Below are 19451 nucleotides of genomic sequence, written 5' to 3' on the forward strand. Positions count from 1 at the left end.
CATGAGAAACCAGTAATTTTTCACATCAGCCGCTGCAAACTTGGCTTCCACTCGTCAAAGCATATGCTACTCCTACTGAAGCCAAAGCGGACATTAATCAGTACCTTGACAGAAACATCGTCAACAGTGCGCCTACTTTTATTATTTTTTTGTTTATATTGCTTTGTTATTCTACAACAAAGTAAACTAAAATTACCCTTACCCAGTCAGCATGGTATAAAGTAGAACTCCGAGGCTCCATATGTCACATGCAGCATCATAACCTTGCCTCTTTAAAACCTGAGGGAGACAAATATTTTTTTCTGAAGTGAAAAATGCTTAGAAGTGCTTTGATTATGCCACAAATAGTGAGATTTCAAATTGTTAATATTTATAAAGTGATTTTACTTGTTACACAAGAATGAAACAAATATCTAACTAGCAAAAATCCACCATCAAAATAAATTAAGGCATGTAAACTATCCTGGTAGTTACCTCTGGTGCGACAAAATTTGCTGTGTAACATGGAGTCATCAGAAGACCATTTTCTGCTCGTAGTTGCTTTGCAAAGCCAAAATCACAAATTCTAATTGATTCTGGATTACCAGATTCATCGACATAAAGGATATTACTAGGCTTGAGGTCTCTATGAACAACCTAAAAAAAACCAAACAAATCACTAAATACAATAAACTAAAAAGATGAAAGGTTTTATAATTCTCAATTCTGCTACCTAATTTCAAACCTCCCATCAGCAATCACTTTCCAGATTTTCAGCTTCTAATATCAGCTACAGTATTCTGATGCTCTTTCGCGTCTAAAGTACTACAGTTCTAACTTGGAAACCCTAATTATAAAGCCCCATGCAGACATCCCACTCTTCCCTCATTTATTTGTACATATGATTCCAAATGTCTAGTTTTAGTGGGTGAATATACATATTTCTTACTTTAACATGCATACCTACAAGGTTCTTTAAATCAGAACCTTTGACTAGTAGTATCTTTTGGAGTCATGGATGTCTGTAGCAGCTCATGCACCACTGTGCTACATAACCACACGCTAGTTACTGCTGAAGTAACCCTCTGTATTCCATTCTCTTCATTGAGATAATCTGAATTAATCTCACTGCAAACACTTAAGGCCTAATTAAGGATGAATTTTAATGCAGTTCTGCCAAAAAAAACCCCAAAACAGCAAAAAGGTATTCTCCTAAGGAACTGGCATGTCAAAAACCCCCCAATAGTGGTTCCCAAGTGGCTATTTTGAAGAGGATTAAGATGTAAAATGCTTGACAAAAACTGTAGAAGTTGCCAAAGTTCTGGCAGCCTTCATAAAACCTGGAATTCACAAGGACAGTCTGAAATCAGATGACCTGTTACATTTTCTTCACAAGACAAATTAGCCTAAAGCCTCTGTAGTCTTTGCTATCTGGAAAGAAAGGGGTATATAGTGTAGACTGTAGAGTTGATCTAAATGTCTTAAATATTTAAACAGACCTGCTGTGAAGGCCTTTATCTTCCTGATTGTCCTATGTATTTGATTAATATTAAACTACAGCTTTTGCAGGGTTACATTTGAATGCAAAAGATAGTGGTGAAATATTTCAAGAAGGTAATCCCATTAGAACAAGAAGATAACCCAAACCTCCTGTGAATGATGTACAGAATCAGAAGCTCTATGCACTCTTCCAGAAAGCCAGCAGTGTTTGAAAAAAGTAAGCAGTCCAAGACCAAGAAGTAAAAGACTGCAGAGGGTTTGTAGACTCTAAGGCCATTTAATACACTAAGTGTCTTTAGTAAAGGCTTTTTCAACATGCAAGTACTTTGCAATTTTCAGATTTAACAAAACAAATACTTAAACTTATGGAAATAAGCATCCTATAAAGTGAAACATAAAAATGATATTAAAGAATTTGAGTTGGGTAGATGTTAAGGGAAACATCCTGACTTGAGATGTCAGTGTATGACAGAACTGGCTCCTGATAGCCCTCTTTTTTTTTTTTTTCTTTTTTTTTGCATTTAGATAGAATTCTTTTTCTCTAAGTAATAAATGAAATAAATGAAAATAAATTAAATCCTTTACTGCTCCAAGAGGCAGAAGAAAAAAAACATTTTTATTCTTGTTGGTGGTTTTAATTTTTATTTTTTTTTAATAGATCCCAAAAAGGGTACAATGGAAGAGGTATGGTAGGCAATGGAAACAGCAGCGCTGGGGATCTGGCAGTCTGTTTCTAGAACCAGTCTGCTTGAGTTGTTGAGTTCTAGAGTCTTGATCAAATTCAGACACTAAATCCTAAGCAACCAGAATGTTCATATCAAGGAATAAAGAAAATATGTTCCTGTACTGTTTTCCCACAGGTAAATTTTGAAAAGATATCAGTATAATTGAAACAATCTGACATTTTGAAATAACATTTTATTTTAGAGCAAAGAGAAGAGCAAACCAATATGCAGGATATTTCTGTTATTTTTTATCATCATGTTTTTGATTAGCAGACTCAATCATCTACCAGCATGCAGAAATACTCTGCTCCAAGATGTGATAGATGAAAAATAAATTTTCAAGGTATATCGCAGGATGGGGTTGGAATTACATCAGGTCCCATGGCTAAGCAACAACACTGGTCCTAGCACTTCTTCCTGGCTAACTTCCTCTCATATCCTGTCTATTATCCATTATATGCATATTCTACAGAACTGCTGACAGACTGCATGAAGGACAACAGAAAGAGCTGCATCATCTCCACTACCCGGAGATCTTAACATGATGGGGAATGTTTTGATTTCAACACAAATTCCTGCTGCAGTGTAATTACTTAATAAAATTACTTAGTTACCACACAGAAGAACATATCAAAGTATGAGTTTATGCTTCTGAAAGAGTATTAACACCTCTAAGCATGGTGTCCAAGATGAGAACTTACCCCCTGTGCATGGAGATATTCAACTGTTTTTGTTATTGTGAACAGAACAGCACTAGCTTCTCGTTCTGAGAAAAATTTTTGCCTAAGGATTTTATCCAGCAGTTCTCCTCCTTTCATAAGTTCTGTTACTACATACACATATTTTCCATCATCATACACCTGCAAAAAATACATAACGATTAAACTTCAAAATATTTATTCTCCACTGTCGTCTTATGGAATGCACAGAGATAGTGCAGGTGCATCCACAAGCTATTTTCTTTAATTGTGTTTCTCACTCCTAATGCTTTCCAAGCATTGCTCATCTTCAGAAATGAACACACAACCTTCTACAAAAAGGTAGCAAAGTAAGGAAATAACAAAATACTGGCTTGTAAATATTTAAAGAAATAAAACCACCAGATTAATAACATGTAGATTTCCCTGCAGTTTTACTGAGACATACTGAACTAGATATGGGAGAAACTAAAAAGTAGTAATAAATGGAAACTAGTTTAATTAAGGAAAAAACATAGCTAATTCTGGAACAATTATTGCACAAATTTACAAATATGAACAGAGATCATTTCAACCAAAAACTCAGACAAGAAAAAAAAACACCAAAAATCAAACCCAAGAACCCAAACCCAAAAATACTAAGTTCACCTAAAATAGCCTTTATGGACACTGAAGTTAATGTATACAAAGTTGCTATGAAAAAAGCCTACAACTTATACATTACTCTGCACATAAAGCATATAGCAAAGTCTAAAATTAGTAAAATATGTCTATTTTAGCCCTTTTAGTTATGGACGATCAGGTAGTGAGGTGGATCAAGAACTGGTTGGAAGGAAGAAGGCAGAGAGTTGTGGTCAACGGTGCAGAATCTAGCTGGAGGTCTGTGACTAGTGGAGTGCCTCAGGGGTCGGTGCTGGGACCAGTGCTGTTTAATATTTTCATCAATGACCTGGATGAGGGAACTGAGTGTATTCTCAGCAAGTTCGCTGATGACACTAAACTGGGAGGAGTGGCTGACACGCCAGAAGGCTGTGCTGCCATTCAGGAAGACCTGGATAGGCTGGAGAGTTGGGCGGGGAGAAATTTGATGAAATTCAACAAGGGCAAGTGTAGAGTCTTGCATCTGGGGAAGAACAACCCCATGTACCAGTACAGGCTGGGGACTGACCTGCTGGAAAGTAGTGAAGGGGAAAGGGACCTGGGGGTCCTGGTGGATAGGAGGGTGACCATGAGCCAGCAATGTGCCCTTGTGGCCAAGAGGGCAAATGGCATCCTGGGGTGCATTAGAAAGGGTGTGGTTAGTAGGTCAAGAGAGGTTCTCCTCCCCCTCTATTCTGCCTTGGTTAGGCCACATCTGGAATATTGCATCCAGTTCTGGGCCCCTCAGTTCAAGAAGGACAGGGAACTGCTTGAAAGAGTCCAGCACAGAGCCACAAAGATGATTAAGGGAGTGGAACACCTCCCTTATGAGGAGAGGCTGAAGGAGCTGGGTCTCTTCAGCTTGGAGGAGACTGAGGGGTGACCTCATCAGTGTTTACAAAAATGTACCGGGTGGGAGTCAGGAGGGTGGGGCTAGGTTTTTTTTCAGTGATATCCAGTGATAGGACAAGGGGCAATGGGTGTAAACTGGAGCATAGGAGGTTCCATGTTAACATCAGGAAGAACTTCTTTACTGTGAGAGTGACAGAGCACTGGAACAGGTTGCCCAGGGGGGTTGTGGAGTCTCCCACATTGGAGATATTCAAGGCCCGCCTGGACAAGTTCCTGAGTGATGTACTCTAGGTTACCCTGCTCTTGCAGGGGGGGTTGGACCAGATGATCTCTCGGGGTCCCTTCCAACCCTTGGGATTCTGTGATTCTGTGAAAATGGCTTCAATTGCTTGGCTTTTATCATCCAGGGAAACAGTAATTGAGAATTATTTATATTGTCACCAGGGGGCACTACAGACTGAACTATACCAACCAAAACATGTTTTAAGATACACCTAAGCACTTAATTTCAGCTGGACTTTCTTGGGGTTTTAACTTAATCCAGAAAGTAGTTCCTGCTTTAGTGAAACCATTTAGAGACCGTGTTCCCTATTATTATTTCAGCCTATTTTTTATGATGATGTTGCAATTGCTCTCTTCAATAATACATGTGAAATAAAAACTAGTTAAAGTAGAAACAATTATCCAAGTTGTAGTAAAGTAAAACTAGGGATATCAGTTAAATGACAAAAAACAAACAAACAAACAAAAAAAAAAACCTCAGAAAGTTTCATCCCAATTTCCATGTCTTAAGCTACCTGGGAAATACAGGCTTCTAAAGGTCTAAGCTTAGAAGGATTTATTTTGTTACCAAATAAAAAAGAGGGAGAGCACTAAAGAAATAATTCCTTAGGCTTTACAATTCTATAGGCTTATGATGCATTTGGTTGCTATTTTATCTGTCACCCCTTGGTGGTCCTACTTGCCTGCCAAAAAAACAAACACCAACCAACAAACCATCCCCAAAACCCTACAAACTCCCAAACAGAAACCAAACGCACCCCAAACAAAGCACTCCCTTTGCTCTGATTTATCTAATGGTATTATCAAGTTAGTTATTTGCAGTTTATAGATACTTCTGAAGTTTGCTTCACAGTTAGGTGCACAGTATTATGCTGAGATCATAAATGTGATACTAGCTTTTAAAAGTAATTCCTGGCACATGCCAAAGATCAGTCAGTATGTGTTCTCTACCAGGTAAACTGGAAGAAATTATGGTGAGGAACAGATGTAGGCATATGAATGAAATATAATGTAATGGAGAAAGAAAACATGTCTTTTGCAAAAGGAAATAAGATTTCCCATAGATATTAGGCATTTTGAACTCATGAACAAGCACGTAGGCAAGTAGATAAGATATTGTATTCAGGTTTCTAAAACGATTCTGAAAAGTTACTTCAGCCAGTGCTCTAAATAACTTTAAAAAAGAACAGTAACTAATAGCTAAGAAAGGGTGAAATACATATAGTGGTCTGGCACAGGAAGTTTCTAGGTAATGGTTTGTTGGAAGCTGTGTGCTTCTTCCGTTCTTACACCGTTTCCTAGGCATCCACTAATGGCCACTGTCAGAAGCAGGATATTGAATAAGAAGGACATCTGATTTAGCACAATATAGCTCCTTCTTTTGTTTATGTAGTGTGTAACTGAAAAAGACCACTGATAACAATCAGAAGGAAAAACCCCAGAGGACTGTGCACTGCAGGAAGAATTTGGGCTTTTGAATATCCATTGTTTCAATCCAAACACCTTCAGAATTAAGTTACATAGAAAGAGGAAGCAAGAATGAAAATTTCCATCCTAAACTAAATTAAAATATTACTGCATTTATTTCTGAATACAAGAAAAGAAGGTATTTCTTGCAGAACTGTAATTTCCAAAGACACCCACTTAAATGCTGAAACATTTTAATTTTGTATTTCAAAATAGAAAGATTGAAAATTTGTTATGGAACTGAATGAAAAATTGAGTCAAATCAACTGGGAAATACAGGCTACATTATTTGTGTAATAATACACATTGATCTTGATGAGTTTGAGGCCTGAAAGCCAAGTACTTTTTATTCTTTCCTGTGAAATTGTAATAGCACATCATTGTATTGTGGGATATACAAGCAATCCACCCCATGCATCTACATTAGAACAACAGAAGCTTCAAACAAACCATGTCAAATTCTTACAGTAGTGAATATTACACAAGTTTCTATTGCATATGAATCCTATACCTCTTTCCTTACACTGGGTGTACTTCCACAAACCCTGCTTGGGAAACTGCAGACTTAAGGCTTTTTTATTTTGTAGTTCCCTTTTGCTATTTATGTATTACTGTTGGCATGCATGAAAGATGGCTCCTGCTGGAAGATAACTGATGATGAAGAATTAATTACAAAGTAAAATAATTCAGCATGTGTGGCAACTTTCTGAGGCTGCCTGGGTTTCTCTGGGTGTAAGATATTCACAATGCTAAAGTTCAGGTAAGTACTCACATTCGTTATGTTTGTCTTCCTGCTTAAATGACGTAAACTCTATTATGAATAGTAACACATAAACCTATCATGCAGCACTAAAACCAAAGTAAATGCTGAGGGAAGTTCCCTGTTAGTACAGTTGCTATCAGGTAGCTTTACTGTCCAACCATGTGAAGCAGAACAAACAGGAAGTGGGACTGTAATTATGGTATGTAGCTTGCAATAAAGTATGCACCGTGGTGGGCACCCTTGTACATCTGACTCTCAAGAAAGGGACAAACTATATGATATTGGTAAGGTGAAGGCAGGAGAAGAACTTTAGGCATAGTTCTTGAGTACTCATCTCCACAGTATTTATAACTTCAAAATGTCTGAGAATCTCACCTCAGCTGAGCTCACCTTCCTGGAAATGGTTAGCTGTTTTGCCTGAGGTTAGGTTTTGGGGACCAGAATACTTTGCCGCAGACTAAGTCAGTCATTAAGCACATGCCTGTTTAATTTTTAATCCTATTTAATTCATAATCAAGGAGAGAAAGACAATTTTCTTTTTCTGTTAGATCATCAGAATCTACTGTTCACTATGAAAAACCTCTTCCAATTTAGATTATTCTTTGCTTTTTATGGTCAAAGTGTTCTCATGGTCCGAGCAATACCAAAAGAAAAAAAAATCATCTAAGTAATCTTCATAGAAAGACCAGATAAAGGTACAGAAAAGTGATGACCATTAAACAGATTTTGTCCACAACGGAGTAATACTCATTACTGTCCATGAAAATTACTTTGGGTATTGTGCTAATAAGTGACTCCTCAGTTATATAACTTTAAAATTGCTTTTGACTAATTACATAGAAGTAGATACACAGCTAACTAAGCAAACAAAATTAACTTTGTTGTTCCTTTAAAAATATAGGCAACACTAAATGAATTATTTCTGTGCTGGGATTTACAAAGGATAAATTATTTGACTGCTTAGGATTACGTTGTATCAAAATATGAGCATATTTAAAAGATGACAACAAGACATCTCAGTGAAAGATTGGATTTTGCTGAATAAATTGCATTAGGACTTGTTTTATTTTAAAATACTGAAACCCATGCAATAAATCTAAAATGTAGTTAGTAATTTCTCAAATTATGAAGTGATACGCAATTATAATATACTAAAGGATGTCTTTTATCACACTACTTACATCTTTCAGCGTTATAATATTTGGATGCTGTCCATAGCGCAGCAGAATTTCAATTTCCTCTGTTGGATCTCTTTTACTCTTGTCAATAATCTATAGGAACAAATAGATACATAGGCATAATTATTTTTGTGAATATTACATAATGCAACACTTTGGTGGGCTTATTAGCATAAACAGATAAACAGTATTTATTGTTGGTAAAGGGCATGTATTATAACCAAAACAAAGTTTGTTAAATTGTGACAGGAAGGCAAAGCAAAAGATATTGGAAAAACATGGAAAAATCTTTCATCTGAAAACAGTTTTGGAGGATAAGTGATCTAATCCCTCACACTGATAATGAGGCTGTTCAGCAGGTAAGACTTAAGTTCCTAACTTGACATGAGTTACTGGTTTGACGATGCTAATGAACTCATTTTAAAAAAGTTAATCTCAAAGTAATGTTTAGTGCAGGAAAAGACAAAGCAGGAGAGTAATGGAACCAATAATAAAAAGGAAAAAATACTGAGAGTTAATTCAGATTAGCATTCAATTACAAAAATTCATTTGAACCTCTGAACGCTAGCTGTTGGGCTCTGAAGTTCTCCCTGTGCAAACAAGCAAAATACTATTTTGTCCTACTTTAAAAGCATTCTTGACTCTTTCCTCTCCTTCTGAACTATAGAATTTTCTCTAATGTACTCTCCATCTCCGTCTAACCTTCTTCTTCCTTTTGATATCCTTAAGCCCTTACTGTTACTAGTACTATCCCAACACATTGGCCACTGATCACCTTATTCTTTCACGATTCCTTGAGGGGAAAAAAGCCACAGAGACAACAGAAAAGCGAGACAAGGTTCACAATAAATGTTATGGAATGTTAAGGAATTAATAGCTATGCAAGTGCTTTCTTCCAGTTTCAAGAAATTTGAATTGCAGCAAAAAAGTAAAATGTGCTCCTGGTCAGAACCAAAGGCAAGTTATGTAACTACCGAAATGAAATTGGAGGGTTTCCAGTAGACAATCCATACAGGGATACAGCAATACATACTTAAATTTTCTTCCCATTTTACATATTTAAGTAGTAAACAGTTTACGCCTCAAAGAGAACTGCCTCAGGGCATGGGATTTAAATATTCCCCCCTTCCCTCTCCCCCCCCCCAGTCTGCTAATCTGTACTCCTGCTTTCCTAAGCAACCATTCAGCTCTACAGTGTTACACAGAAAGACAAAAAACTTGTAATTCCACTTCATGGACCTCCACCAGTTTCAATTAAGAATTTAATGCCTTCAAAGTAGTCCTACAAAGCCTGACAGAATAACATTAAAGCAACATTAGAAACCTTGTTAAAAACTACCAAGCAAAGACAAAATGTTGAAATTTATTCTCAAAGGTATACCAGACTTTAGCAGTGTTATGAACTCCTAGCTACCTGAATCTACTTTGGAAGCAATAAAACAGTATGTAGCTATATTTAAATAAAAATAATCAACTATACATTTAAAGAATTATGAAGTCATATAGATTTTTCATGTTTCATTCTAGAAGCAGTCATGTAACTCCCACCAGTTTTACCATACTTACATAGGTATCTTGAAGACTGAAGATTGCTTTCCACCACCTAAATCAGCATATAGATAACAAAACACACAGCAATTCTATAGAATATATAAATTTTCATATCTGGTCAATAGTATATTAAGTGAATATTCTATCTGATTGATTAGTATCATTCACATTTGCATCTGAATTTTTTTATCATTAAAAAAATCTTATTTGCTATGTTAATGGCAAGTAAATTAATGATACCCTGCAGTGTATTTTATTACAAAGTAAATACCTTTACAGCATATTCCATGTTTGAAGCTTTATGAATACATCTCTTGCAGATAGAGTAAGACCCAACTCCAATGTCTTCCTTTACTTCGTATCCATCAGTAAACTGAATGCTGTTCCTGTGCAGCTGCTACCAAAATAACATTATCAATTAATGAATATTCTAAATATATAACTGAACTTTATATTAAAAATAAGTTTCTGAATTCCTACTGAATTGCACTGAATTTTAAACTGATGGCTATACTAGGTCAAAATGGTCTAAATAGCTACTACCTTCTGTTTGGTATTAGCATGAGAAATAATATATTAGACACACTGTCTAATATATCATTTATACTGTACACTGTATTTTAGAAACTGACAAAATGATTTTTCCATTTACTGATTTATTACAGATAGAATCATAGAATGTTTAGTGTTGGAAAGGCCCTTAATATCATCTAGTTTCAACCACTCTGCCACGGAAAGGGATGCTTCACACTAAACGATGTTCAAGGCTCTGTCCAATCTGGTCTTGAATGAATCTCCAAAACAAAGGAGATAGGAAGACTACATGATAAAGTAATGGTAAAAAAGCATCACTATTTCTATTATCTGAATAGATGAATGACAGCTGGAAAATTCAGATATATTGAACAGAATCAGATTAACTGGAAATTGCATGGAACAGCAGTCAGAAATCCTTTCACAGAAATAAAAAGCTGAAAGAAGGAGAAGTGTTCACTCTTGTAAGGGAAGTAAATGGTGTTCTAGTATAAGGAGTTTGTTCAAAGGATGCAAAGCATTTGCAGGAAACCATCTGGATATCCTGCAGCACAGAGAAGAGGAAATAGGAGTGAGGAAGCAGTAGAAGGGCACAGAGGAAAGCCAGCAGAGAAAGAGACCTTTACAAGAGAAGGAAACCATATACAAATTGAATTTCATCCACAAAGCTATGTGGGAAAGAAAGAATAAAGAAAAGCTTGCAGAAACTTTGGCAAGACTTCAGGTCCAAGTGTCCTTCTGATGTGGATACCAAATCAGGCAGCTTCTTTATAATAAGAAAGGATCTAAAACCCCTTGAAATGTAATGGTTTACTACACATGGAACAGGTAATACGTACAAACAAGCAGGCTACAAATACTCTAGATGTAATGAGAGGATTAAAAAAATAGGATAGTTATGGTCCGAATAATAATAATTACTTTTTTTTTTTAATTTTCTCAGGCATTTTCAAAATATCCTTGCAGTGAAAGATAGAAATAAACCCATTCATGCAGTATTTTTATTCCTACTATACACCAATAAGTCTTCAATACAATTTATATCACCACTTGCTTTTCACAATTCAGTCTTCCTTGGTAATTAGAATTAAAAGCAGAAAGAGGAGGTAGAAATACAGTTTTTGTAAAGGTCTTCCAGTTTTCTTTCCTGTATGTTCATCTGTTTTTCCCTGCTGATTATATACTCTCTAGTCTAAAATGACCTCAGCTTCATAAGGAGGCAAGGCATGCCTCTCCCCCATTCTAGCACAGGGTCCACCTTTCTTATTTCACAAAAAACCATACCTAACCAAAGGCTTGTTGTCCAAAAATAAGTGGTACTGGCAGTAATAGTACCAATAGGCAATCTATAAGAATAGTGACTGCATAAGGCTATTAAAAGTGACAATCTCACAATTATTAGTACAGGAGATAATATCGGAGTCATTATGATACTGCTAGGAAGACAAAGCTTGTGTGTATACCCTAACTCCAAGTTGTATGATACACTGGAATTAGTCACAAAATATCACAGATTAGCAGATTAAGTGGCTTGGGAGGAGCAAAATATGTTCTGGGTCATGGGTTCCAAAAGCAGTACAAAACAGCCAGGTAAAATTCACAACTGTACTCCTATGCCTCCTACTGCACTGCAGGAATCAACTGATATTTTCATGCACAGGGGAAGAAAGACTGAGATGCCTGTTATTCCCCTTCACCTTACAGTTGTGGCTTGATAGAGTTAGTACAGTACAGGTGGTAGAATGTTTTCATTTGAGAGTATATGTCCTAATCACACCTGTGACTATTCAGTAATTAAACAGGTCCTGCACCTTCAGAGGTTATTAGATAATACTATCTGATCTTTACTTCTCTTGTATAAAGCTGATAACTATGACTTTTGTCATGTTACTTCATTTTGTGATAAAGGAAAACAATCCCTCCACCAAGAGACAGAAATACTGCTCTACTGACCTTTTTTTAAGCACATATACTCACCTGGACAATTGAATGCACTCCAACTGTCTGCATTGCTTGGCTCTCATCATCTGATGCAATAGCTACAAAACTAAATCCCCGAAACAGCTGATGCGCATTAGCACTAGGTGGGATACCTGGCGAATCTGAAAAACACATCACCTACTTATGAGCAGGGTTTTTAAAATGTAGAGATGAGATTATGTCTATTCCGAAAAGCAAACTACAGCTTTATGCAATAAAGTACACAGAAACTGGAATTTGCAGAACGCATTTCTGAGGGCCAAAATATAAATAATTACTGAATTGCTTTGCAGACAGCATCTAGAAACACAACTGATGATTAATGACTATAAAGCTATTCCTGTCAGACAATATTTTATTATACAAAACACACTACTTTGCAGAAAATATTTACATACAGAAGCATATTTGTATCTATGGAGTAACCGTACTCAAATTTGGTAACACCCTGAATTTGTAAAGACAAAAATTTCTGTCATATTTTTAATAGATCAGTGTAAAACAATGCATAGACAGATTACACTGAAACAGGAAATTTGCCCCCTGAAGTCTGAAATGAAGACTCAGCTCCTATATATACACAGCATGTAGAGTCACCATCATGAATTAAATGAAGGCACAGAATATAGCCTTTAAACAGATACGGATGCTGATAATCTTTTTTAAAATATAATTAAAAAAGAGATTACTTAGATAAGAAAACTGAATTTAGGTGTATGTTTTGTTGCTGAAGAGTACTTCATGTTTACCATAGGACAACTCAGTTTTCCCTTATGATACAAGGGGTAATAGGTTAAAATTTAAGTAGGGGAAGTTTGGATTGGATATAAGGAGGAAATTCTTTACTGTGAGGGTGGTGAGGCACTGGAATAGGCTGCCCAGGAAGGTTGTAAATGCTCCATCCCTGGCAGTGTTCAAGGCCAGGTTGGATGAGGCCTTGGGCGATATGGTTTAGAGCGAGGTGTCCCTGCCCATGGCAGGGGGGTTGGAACTTGATGATCTTAAGGTCCTTTCCAACCCTAACTATTCTATGATTCTATGACACATTTACACCAAAGACGGCAAAAACTTTTATGAACTATGGAATACTTGTTTGTGAGCATTTGCTTAGCCCAGCAACACGCAGAACAAGAAGACACTTGACATATGCCGAACAGGAACAATATTTCTAGTTTTTGAATATGTAAATTGTTTAATTCCTATCTTTTTACCTTTTGGAGTTTTTGCTGTAAACTCAGGGTCAAAATAAAACGTATCTTCAGGTCTGCCAGTTGCAGGCTTAAAAGGGGGATGAATTTCTCTCCTGTACAACTTCTGAAGAGAAGGCATAAGCCAGAGTGAATTAAACAGTTATACAACATCACCGAATACTTAAAGAAATTTACTGAGTTGATTGTTAACTAGGTACTCACATTCCAATCTATTTTAGAAAAAAATGCATGCCTCTTAATTTCTTCAACTCCATCTGGACCCGCTCCTTTTATAAAGGAAGAAAAATGTCCATCAATTATTTTCTTGTTTGTCTACAGAGTAACGAGCAAAATTATATTTGTTATTTCTTCTGCATTAATTTTAGATGTATGGCTAGCAGAAGCGATAATATTTTGTTGATCATTAGAAAAACAAACAAGCAAACTATGTTCTTAGTTCAAAACCCATTTTACACAATAAACTGTAAAGTTTAATGATCACTGATATTACCAGTATTTTAATTCAACTTAAAGTATTCTCCTAAACACTCTACCTAATCTGTTTGCTGGGTTTCTTTTGAAAAGCATTCGCAGAAGACTCTGTGCTTCAGGACTCAAGAACTGAGGCATTCCAAGTTTGGCCCTATAAAACAAAAATAATTAATAGCATACAAACATATTTAGGTAAGAATTAACTCTGCATTCCCCCTGTCCTTTGTCATGCAACAAATCCATATCAAAGAAAAAAAAACCTCAGCATTGAGAAATTGCCTTCGGATATCAGAAGCAGAGCAAAAGTGCTGTCAGTCATGTAAACCTGTAATTTCTTTTTTCCGCTCATCTTGAGCAATATAATATTTTCAGTAACAACTCAGGAACTTCAGTAGAGAAAGAGGTGGTAAAAAATGCGGAGAAGAGTAGTTAGGCTAGGCTAGGAGTTTACCAATTTGTAAATTTTAGTAATACGCTTTGATCCACTTTTAAGCCCAGTTATTACCAAATGGCACCAAACAAGCAAATCCATTCTAACAGTAAGTAAAAAAGACACTTTAGAAGGGGTAAGAACACTAGAATAGTATGACATACAGCAAGAACACTTAAGCAAAACAACAGGAAACCTAAGCTAGAATGTAGAATTTGCATTAAAGTAGGACAGATCTTGCAAGATTAGCAGGTTAAAGAGAAAAAGATCACTCACTTTCCTTTCTCCTCTCTTTCCCCCTTTAAATATTACTTTAAAACCTGCCAGTTCTGAATTTTTAAATTAAAGTTTTTGTAGTTTGGTCATTTAATTTTGTTTTGTAATCCTTACCATATTTTTCTCCTCTCCATTCAATGTTGAGCCTCCATTCTCCCACTTTTTCTTACAAACATGCTAATGGTAAGAATGGGTACATCCTTTCCATATCTTACTTAATCTGTAGCTTGTTATTTTTCTGTAAGAATTTGTGACACAAGCTTTCTCAGTGTTTCAACCCAAAGACATAATGTTGCTTGTGTTCCAGCTACTCGTGGTTGTCCACTTTTGTGTCACTTCAACAAGTGCATATAAATTATCACCGATTCACTATTGATTACTTTAAAACTAGAATTTAATAAATTTTCTATTTCTTTCATCATTAAAGAAGCCAGGACTGGGTGTGTGTGGGGAAGTCTTCAAATACTTTGCCTTCTTTGGGCTCTTCCATAACACTCTACAGGCAGATCAAGACCACCAATGGAGTGGAGGAACTGGCATTGAGAGGGCCATTCAATGCTTCCCCCATTGCAATGTGCCACTAACAGCTGAGCTCTATGCACTTTATATGCAGTGATTTCATTGTGTGTTCACTTGATGTCATTTCTGCTCACAGCAAAGTATCACAGAGCTGTAAGAAGGAAGCAAGGAATGCATTGTCTACAGAAACACCATTTACAATGTTACTGAAGAATAGAGAAGACACATCTGAATATGACAGGACTGTGCTGGAGAGGGTGGAAATCCTTGTCCTATTATAATCCCAAACAGCTCCAACAGTAGGATACAGCCCTGGAGGTTCAGCAGGAAAGGTCAACAGCTTAGAAAAATCTAAAACCAGGCCAAAAACATAGCTGCAATTAATCTTACAGAGAAACGACTAAGTGAACAGAAACGGAATATGCGGAAGAAATTCTGGAGGAATGATATGTACTGCAGTCTACAGTGGAGTGAATTGGAGGCCCTTGTGCAAATCACAGTTAAGACTGTCATTGCTCTTTTTCTATCATGAAGGAGCACATTTCACAAAATCCTTTACTGGCCATGTGACACAGCAGAAGAAAAGGCGAGGCCAGATCCTCAGTTCTTAGTTTATACAACTACATGAATGACAGCAATTTTTTTCTGACATTCCTGATGGACGAAGACAAAATTTTATATTAAGGTATACCTCTTCAGTAAAAAGGAAAAGACACTTTATAATAAGTTAATGTTATTGCTGCAAACTACAATTTCTTCAAATTGCAGAATTTCTAGTTTTAGGTAAAACACACAAAAATAAGCAGAAACTTGTCCTGGTAATGATGTGAGCAATAAAGGTCCCAGAAAAACATGTGTTGTAAGACAAATACATTTCCTGTGGATTTTCAGGAAAGGAAGGTAAGAAATCAAGATATCGTAAATGATACACTATGACAATATGAATTTGTATGTACACCTTTCCGTTTTAAACAGTTTTATGAAAAAAATTAAGAAGAAATATAGTACTTTTACTAAAATGCAGAAAATAAAAACATATTGCCACTCTTCTGGGGCTAGACAAAAATGAAAACTTATCAGAAGTCTTTAAAACAACTTCTGTTTTTCAGCTGTTTGTATTACCAACAGCAAAATAGATTTATATGTATGGAATAATTCTAAGTGTACAGAACATTAAAACAGGGGTAAAAGTTCTTAACTTCATACTACATTTTTTCAGCAACTCCCTGAAACTAACAGCAATTACAAAGACTAGAAGATGAGAAAAGAAAGATGTTGTAAAGGTTATTAGGGATACATGCTCAGATAAAATCTGAAATTACAGAATAGTTTCAGTTGGAAAAAACCTTTAAGATCATACAGTCCAATGATTAACCCAACACTACCAAGTCCACCAGTAAAGCATGTCAACTAAGTGCCACATCTACACATCTTTTAAATACCTCCAGGGATGGCAACTCAACCACTTCCCTGGGAAGCCTGTTCCAATGCTTGACAACCTTTTCAGTGAAGAATTTGTTCCCAGTGTCCAATCTAAACCTTGCCTAGTGCAGCTTGAGGCCATTTCCTCTCATCCTATTTCTTGTTACCTGGGAGAAGAGACCAAATGCACCCCTCACTACAACTTCCTTTCAGGTAGTTGCAGACAGTGGTAAGGTTTCCCTTGAGCTCCTTTCCTCCAGGCTAAACAACCTCAGTTCCCTCAGCTGCTCCCTGAAAGCCTTGTGCTCCAGACCCTTCACCAGCTCTGCTGTCCTTCTTTGGACCTGCTCCAGCACCTCAATATCTTTCTTGTCATGAGGGGCCCAAAACTGAACACAGTATTTGAGGTGCTCCTCACCAGAAGAACCAGGAGCAGCCTCACCAGTGCTGAGAACAGGGGAGGATGACCTTTTCCCTACTCTTGATGGCAACACTAGTTCTAATACAAACCAGGATGCTGTTGGCTTTCTTGGCCACCTGGGCACAAGCTGGCTCAAGCTCATCCAGCTGTTGACCAACACCACAGGTCCTTTTCTGTTGGACAGCTTTCCAGCCACTCTTCCCAAGCCTGTAGCACTGCATGGGGTTGCTGCGACCCAAGTGGAGGACCCAGCACTGAGCCTTGTTGAACCTTGTATCATCTGCCTCAGCCTAATGATCCAGCCTGTCCAGATCCCTACACAGAGCCTTCTTATCCTTCAGCAGATCAACAATCCCACCCAACTTTGCGTCACCTGCAAACTTTCTAAAGGTGCACTCAATCCCCTTATTCAGATCATGGATAAAGATATTAAGCAGATCTGGCCCCAACAGTCAGCCCTGGCGATACCACTTGTGACCAGTGGACCACCAAAAGTTAAAAAAAAATCCACGAAGTGGATTTAACTCCACTCACCACCGCTCTTTGAGCTATGATGACTATGAATGTCAATTAACTGCAGAGATGCAAGGAGGATATTCTACACAGCTGAACAAAAGATTTTTCTATCAGCAGTGGAAACACTATTAAGGAACATTCTATAATCACAACATGATTTGAATTAGTATGGTGTTGAGGCAGCAGAAGAAACTAAATACATTTGCAAATATGAGGAAGAAAAACAAGTGCAAAGAATAACAATGTAAATGCATTATGAAAGCAAAAGCAAGGAAAAGAACAACTTTGTTATCTAGTGGTTTTCACATTCTAATTACATAGTAAAAATATGGAAGAATTACATATATTTACTTTTCAAAACAGGCTGTTGATGCAAAAGAAATGCTGGCTTCAGTATATAGGTAGACAAGTGATAACAGGACTAAGAACAATGATGAACTACGAAGCAGAAAACTAAAATAGTCTTATGAGCTTCCATGGAATGAGTGAAAAATGGTATTAGTAAAAAAAGGATGGAAAAAGAGAAGTGAAACTATGATACGAGGAAACAGTTGTTTGCACAGTGTTAGGCTACAACCCCAAAAGCAGGGCAATTATGTCATAGGTTGTATTAGTTCAGAGAATATGTAGGGGATCAGCAAGGAAAAAAAGAAGGCCTTCATTAGCAAAACCAGGAACATTAACTGCATGAAGGAAAACAATCTTCACAATATAGCTAATACAAAATCTATACTGGAAATAGCAAAGGGGAAAATTGGAACTTGGGTGAGTCATAGAGGAGTACATAACAGAGGATGCACTTTAGCAAATAGGGGAAGTATCAGGGAAGCAAGTTGTTGGCAGCACCAGTAATACAAAAAAGTAGGGTGAGGAGCTGGTAAGGTAGAGAAGGATAAAAAGAGAAAATACTTCCAAAAAAAAAAAACCTTCAAAAACCCAAAAGAAAAAAAAACACCCCCAAAACCCACCCACAAACTAAAACCCTAAACCAAAAACCAACAAGTAAAAAAATACACAGGGTATCAAAAAGGATAAGAAAGTTAAAAAACATTATGTAAATAAGATGGGAAAGATAACATGGTGGGAGAAGCTATTAAAGAGTTGCTATCAGATTCTTTGTACCTGGTATGGGGGAGGAATAGAAAAGCAAATTAGATAGGCAGCAAAGGGAATTAATAGTATGGAATAGGGAGTGAGGATTTACCAGTACCTTTGGAAATGAGGGAAGAGTAGAAATTAGATATTGCAGCCCGGAGGGCATTCCTGTAGAATACCTGATGAGATATATAAATAAGAGTGTACTCACTTGAGAATCATAGTCATGGTTTCTTTTCTGTCTTTCCCTTGGAAAGGTAGAGTACCAGTGAGCATTTCAAACTGTATAGAGTAAAACTTCCATCAATTACATTACCTGGACAAAATCTAATTTTTGTCAAAACTACTTAGCATCTTAACCTTCCAAAATTCATGCATGTTAACAACCAAGTCTGTGCAAAACAACTTCTTGTACAGTTTAAATTACTATGAACATTAAAGCAGCCTTTGCCATTTATAAAGCTGCAAAATATTTTCCTATATTGATACCTTGCTTTACATGCTTTTTATTTGAGCAATTTAGACTACAATGGTCCGAGTTCTATTCCTTCCCAAAATGTTAATTGTTGGAAGACTTGATCTACATAACTGTATTTTAGTTTTTAAGAGTGGGGGGTAGGGGAAAAAGACTCCCCATTCAAAAGTTAGTGACAATTTCTCCTCATGCAGAAATACTTTAAAAAGTAAAAGGTTTTAAAATTGGCATGTAATAGCCTTCACTGGAAAGGGGAAAAAGGTTAGTTGATTGACAAAGACATGCATGATGAAAAGTGGTTACTGTATGCATACAGAGGAAATAAAGCCTGAAGGAACATGTAAGAGCTACACAGTACGTGCATGCACATCCTACAGTGCCTGGTAGCAGGCAACAGACACTGTTAAAATACTGATTTGTTCTGAAAGTGACTGAGTAAAAATAGATAAATATAAAGGCACTTCCTC

At 36.7% G+C, this 19451-nt stretch overlaps 1 protein-coding gene across 4 annotated transcripts in view; it reads right to left on the reverse strand.

Moving 5' to 3' along the window:
- The window catches only part of RPS6KA3 (ribosomal protein S6 kinase A3), a 77472-nt gene that overhangs the window by 8242 nt on the left and 49779 nt on the right, over window positions 1–19451 (reverse strand). For 3 of the 4 annotated variants that reach the window (XM_061364571.1, XM_061364573.1, XM_061364574.1), the window contains 10 exons: window positions 18721–18791; window positions 13893–13981; window positions 13561–13625; window positions 13360–13462; window positions 12146–12270; window positions 9906–10031; window positions 8087–8176; window positions 2906–3064; window positions 475–636; window positions 203–279 (listed from right to left, as the gene is read on the reverse strand). In XM_061364571.1, coding sequence (XP_061220555.1) covers window positions 203–279; window positions 475–636; window positions 2906–3064; window positions 8087–8176; window positions 9906–10031; window positions 12146–12270; window positions 13360–13462; window positions 13561–13625; window positions 13893–13981; window positions 18721–18791 — 1067 coding nt within the window. The remainder of the gene's footprint in view (window positions 1–202; window positions 280–474; window positions 637–2905; window positions 3065–8086; window positions 8177–9905; window positions 10032–12145; window positions 12271–13359; window positions 13463–13560; window positions 13626–13892; window positions 13982–18720; window positions 18792–19451) is intronic. The other variant, XM_061364572.1, reaches the window with a different exon arrangement.

The sequence above is a fragment of the Neopsephotus bourkii genome, unplaced genomic scaffold (assembly GCF_033783945.1).
Source record: "Neopsephotus bourkii isolate Nb327-2 ecotype Australia unplaced genomic scaffold, CSIRO-AGI_Nbou_v1 NB_1234, whole genome shotgun sequence".
Taxonomy (NCBI): domain Eukaryota; kingdom Metazoa; phylum Chordata; class Aves; order Psittaciformes; family Psittacidae; genus Neopsephotus; species Neopsephotus bourkii.